Source organism: Montipora capricornis, chromosome 12 (genome assembly GCF_036669925.1).
Source record: "Montipora capricornis isolate CH-2021 chromosome 12, ASM3666992v2, whole genome shotgun sequence".
Lineage (NCBI taxonomy): Eukaryota > Metazoa > Cnidaria > Anthozoa > Scleractinia > Acroporidae > Montipora > Montipora capricornis.
In genome coordinates this window covers 10,380,912-10,385,756 of record NC_090894.1, presented here as the reverse complement: position 1 = coordinate 10,385,756, position 4,845 = coordinate 10,380,912, and the positions used below count along the sequence as shown (strand labels likewise).

The window sequence follows — 4,845 nt, the reverse complement described above, 5'->3', positions numbered from 1 at the left end:
TGTCGTGGACTCATCAGGCGCAGCCTCCTTATTTTACGGAATACATTGTTTGCAAATTGCACTTCCAGCACTTTTATTACATACCATCTTCATCAACTTCTGACAGCATTTCCCTGACCTCTTCCTTTGTGGCCATCATCCCCAGGTTCTTCATGACAAGCAGTAACTCTTCAGTCGTGATGGTCTCACTGTTGTCCACATCAAAGATTTTAAATGCATCTCTGAACTCTGTAATAAAAGAAAAGAGACTCGTGCATAAACTGCGGGAAGTTTGGGCCACTTTGTTGAACTACAGTGTATGATCCCTTTCTAAAGAGCTTAAATCAGCCCTGCATGCAAGGAACTGCGCATGAAGAGGGAGTTGTGACATTAAGAACAGGTGAGGTTTTAAATACCTTTTTTTTATATCATAACGATTTTGGTATGGAATTTAGCTACCATCTGATCATCTGTAGAGTGTTCAACATGATTCCCCCCATATTACACTAACCCCTTTTTACAAACAAATTACAGAGGCATATGTAAACTGGACGCACGCATGAACTTGGGATTTCCTGATGTCCTAGATCGTCAAATGAAAAACAAAGAAAAAAGAAATGCAGCAGAGATATCGGCTACATTATTATTTAGTTTAGAGTGATGGCAATAATTCTCGTTATGTTCACACATACATGCTCCCTCGTAAAAAGCTTGACACCTTTTAGCGTGGGTCTATCGCGAACGGTGTGTGCATCTGTATGTGGTTCCAGCGTATTACACTTACTTTCAACAAAGCCATTTTCGTTCGATGCCAAGTATGCACGATGATTTAACCTTCGTGCATGCGCTATAAAAGATAAATGAACTATTGCACAACCATGCCAGCTAAGCGTGTTGGTTAATTTCGCCCAATTTTGACATCCAACACAAAGTGTCCCTTTAAGTCTAAGCATTTGCTACCTATTTTCAACAATAAGGTAAGGGTAAAGGTTAGCGTTATTTTTAGCTTTGGGTAAATGCAGCAGTTAATCTTCACTCAAAGAGCAGCATTTGGGGGACACTTTGTGACATAAATTGTCTGTATTCTGAGACACAAGTGATGTTGAAGTTGGCTAGAAGAGCAAGGGGACACTTCGTGACGCTTATTGAAATCCGCGTGCATCTAATTAAGGTCAAACCTGGACATATCTCACGATTTAAGAAGACCTGGGCTTTCCAATAAAAGCACGGGTCTTTAATGTTAACTTTGTATGATACAGTCATTATTTTCCAAACCAGAGAAGCATCGAATAATGTCTGATTGTCAACTTGGCTGTAGTGTGAACCAGCTAAATGACAGTATAAGAGAACTCTTAACTGCACCAACTGTTGTAACATGTCATAGTCCAGTTAGCATTAAGGTGGCTCAAAACAGTTTGAACATTTCGAAGGCCCTCTCTTTAGAACAAATGACGCTACAACACTGCATCACGCTACTAACAGAAATGTTATGGTACCATGTATGAAACACCGATTGTTTCCAAACAAGATGTGGTCATTATTGTGATGTAATAAGTTACCTTGGCAACGAGATATCCCAGCAAAAACACCCTATATATTGGATTAAGTTGCTAGTATCTCAAAAACAAACTTGGCAACCCCTCTTTTTTATAATTTTGCTGAAAAATGATCAGAGGGCTAAGATGAATCTTTCGGCAAAGTTTAAAAGAACTCTGAACTGCAGAATCAGAGCCCCCTTAAAAAAATTTACGGGGTTTCCGCGTTGCCATGGTGACATATTACGTCACCATAATGACTGCATCTTGTTCAGCAATAATCTGTGTTTCATTTGGTACCACAATATTGCTAATACATGATAGCGCATTGTAGCACCGATCCTTGTAACAGGAGCATCACTTGGGAGCGTTAACACTGGTGTCAGCCACCTTAAATTGATGTTAGTATGTCAGGTTCACATAGAATATAAAATGGTACCTTTCAGCTGTTCTGGACTCAGTGAGGCTGACTGTAATATAACATAAAACAAACAAAAAGTTAGTACAGGGCAATCTAAATTTTTACCACTGGAGCAAAGGCGTAGCTAGGGTGGGTCCTCCAGGTGCCGGTGACCCCACTTTGTAAGCTTTTTAAAGCAAACAACCTACACTATTCAGGTGGTGAAAATGCCACAATCTGGTGAGTACCCTCTGTTTGACAGAGAGTGACACCCCTTTGAAAAATCCTGGATACGTCCCTGTAGAGTCTAGACAACACTGCTCATGTCAGCATGTCACACATCCAATCAGATTGCAAGAAAATTATAGGCAATCCTTGCTCTTTCTTTGTGTCTTTCTAAGGCACACTCTGAAATAAACATTTGTTATCACAGTGGTCAAAATGTGTTTGTTATGGACTCACTTGGCTGTGCGTCAGAGTCCGCCACATTTTGACCACTGTGATGACGACTGTTGTTGTCATTTAGGTCATTTAGGTTTGTCAGGGTCCTTTAAAAACAAAATTTTCAAAATAAACATAACAAATCCTCTCATCCCAACCATCTGGAGACAATCAAGAACAACTTCAGCTAGTAGTCTGAGCAGGCGAGCGGGACTTCAAACCTGTAAGTCCAGCATCTAACAACATCTCCTTTCATGTTCAAATTCCCGAGCCTTGGCTTGTAGGGATCAACAATAATAATAATAATAATAATAATAATAATAATAATAATAATAATAATAATAATAATAATAATAATAATAATTTTTTACCCAAGGGGAGACTAAGATCATCAAATTCCTTACCCCTAGGCTAGAAGAGTCAAATGAGAAGTAGGGCGGGGAACTGATGATGAACCTTAAATTTGACTGTACATATTTCATGGAAAAAAGAGTTTGGAATGTCACGCAATACAAGCCAAGAAACATCCGCGTGACTGCTGCACAAATATACCACATTCACAAATTCAGTGTTCAGTGTTGGATCCTACAGTGTGAACAATCAGTTTGAAAACTGGAAGACCAAACAATATTTAAAACAAAGCACAGTATTCACGACTAAGGTGTTAAATAATTTTTTGCTTAATCCTGAATCATTTCAATTCATTGCCAAGGTAATATTTAAAAATCGCCAAACTATTTTTAAAATTTAATCATAGGACCGCGATATAAACAAGCTTAAATTTAAAATTGTTCCCCAGATCGGAAATACTGCGTGGGCGTAGACCTCTCCCACCACACGAAATCTCACATTCATCCACTTTTAATCGAAAGTCTGTTTTTATCGAGGTGTATCACACAACCAATATCTGTGAATTTCTAAAGTATTTTGCTTTTTCCTGCGTCAAAAGGCACGCGAAAGATATTATATAATTACTGTGATTTAGAAAGTTCATCGCTTTCGAAACCATCTTAGCGCCTTCAGAATTTCAACAAACATTGTTTACATTCCTTCATCGGCCGACGGTAGTCACAGACTGTTTGTTCTTTTAGCTACAAATTCAGATATTTTACGATCATTGATTGATGTAAATATCAGCTGATTTCTAAAGATGGTGACTGGGATGAAAAAACATTTAAAATCGTAGAAATGAACGCAGTAGGACAATCTTGGTAGTTGTTGTGCAATTGTCGATCAAAGGAATCCATATGTTTTGTAGTCAAGTCCTCTGCTTTTCACTAATGAGGTAGATGTTTGAAGTCGAGCGATATTGTACGATGTAAACAGTAATGATGTAAAATCTGTTCTGTCCTTTACAACGCGATTTGCCAATCCCACAGTTAGAAGTGTGAGAATGGGAATAAATTTTGAAGGTTTCTACTTTCTGCATAAAAGACTATGGACGAAAGAGAAATAAAACTTACCATTTTGACTTTAGGAGTTTAAAAACACTTAAGCACAAGTTGTAAAAGGAAAATTTGCGGAGAGCAAAAGAACTGTGGCTCTATCGTGCAAGACGGCCAAAACACGAGCTACCAAGAACACTTCTGAACAAAGGAATACAGTAATTCCAATTAGTTGTATTTCAAGCTGTCAAGTGATATTTTCCCTTGGGGGTAGCTAGAGGATTAAAAAATTTGCAAATTATAATTTACTGCTTTGTCGCTACAAAGCCTATTGTAGCCAAAAGAAGTCGTACAAAGAGAAACAATCGAATGGAAAGAAAAATAATTAAACCAAAGCACGGCAAAATCCCCCAAAGATCAATCGATTCTAGACGTCCCTACCCCAACAACGTGACCTTGTCCTTATTAAGTTGCGTTACCCAGAATTTTTTTATTCTCGAAACAATCTGTTCACAAAGGCTCGTATACAGCGGACACTTTTCGCTTCCCTTTACGTTACATCAAAAGTCCTAAGAAACAGCTCCGTATTAATTACGTCAATTTTCTAAAACATCCTATACAACAACGGCTTGATGAACACATTTGGTCCAATCTAGATTTCGTGACTTTCATAAACCGCCCCAGGAGCTCCTTGGCAACAAACTGGTCACATGACTAGTATTTCCCGATGAGTGTACCACGTGGCCATTTTAATTTTTTTGTTCTTATTCAACAATTTTATGACGAATTTCTAAATGCCATTCGCAATTCTTGCGATCATTTCTCCTTTTCGGGATTATTTCCTAAGCTTTAATTGAGAAATTAGGTTTCCTTCATTTTATGATTGCCTTCCGTCATCCGTTTCTGTATTTTGCAATTATTTTGCCTCGGTTCCATGTTCAATTCCTGCATTCCGTTTTTTGCATTCTGTAATTTTTTTGCCTCGGTTCCATGGTAGATTATAACTCTTATATTATGATTTTCAACTTTGAATGTCATTTTGAAGTCTTAAAGCAGTCATGTCATTGCGTCGTTATCGGGATTTCTTCGTCTTCCTATCACTGTC

General features: G+C 38.1%; 1 protein-coding gene across 1 annotated transcript in view; it reads right to left on the bottom strand.

Annotated features, from left to right (window-relative positions):
• LOC138025930 (uncharacterized) overlaps nucleotides 1–4,168 on the bottom strand; it is a 6,958-nt gene extending 2,790 nt beyond the window's left edge. Inside the window, exons 1-3 of the mRNA XM_068873072.1 lie at nucleotides 3,819–4,168; nucleotides 1,954–1,984; nucleotides 85–228 (exon numbers count right to left, since the gene is read on the bottom strand). Of these exons, the coding sequence (XP_068729173.1) occupies nucleotides 85–228; nucleotides 1,954–1,984; nucleotides 3,819–3,821 (178 nt within the window). The 5' untranslated portion in view covers nucleotides 3,822–4,168. The remainder of the gene's footprint in view (nucleotides 1–84; nucleotides 229–1,953; nucleotides 1,985–3,818) is intronic.
• Nucleotides 4,169–4,845: the final 677 nt, after the last annotated feature.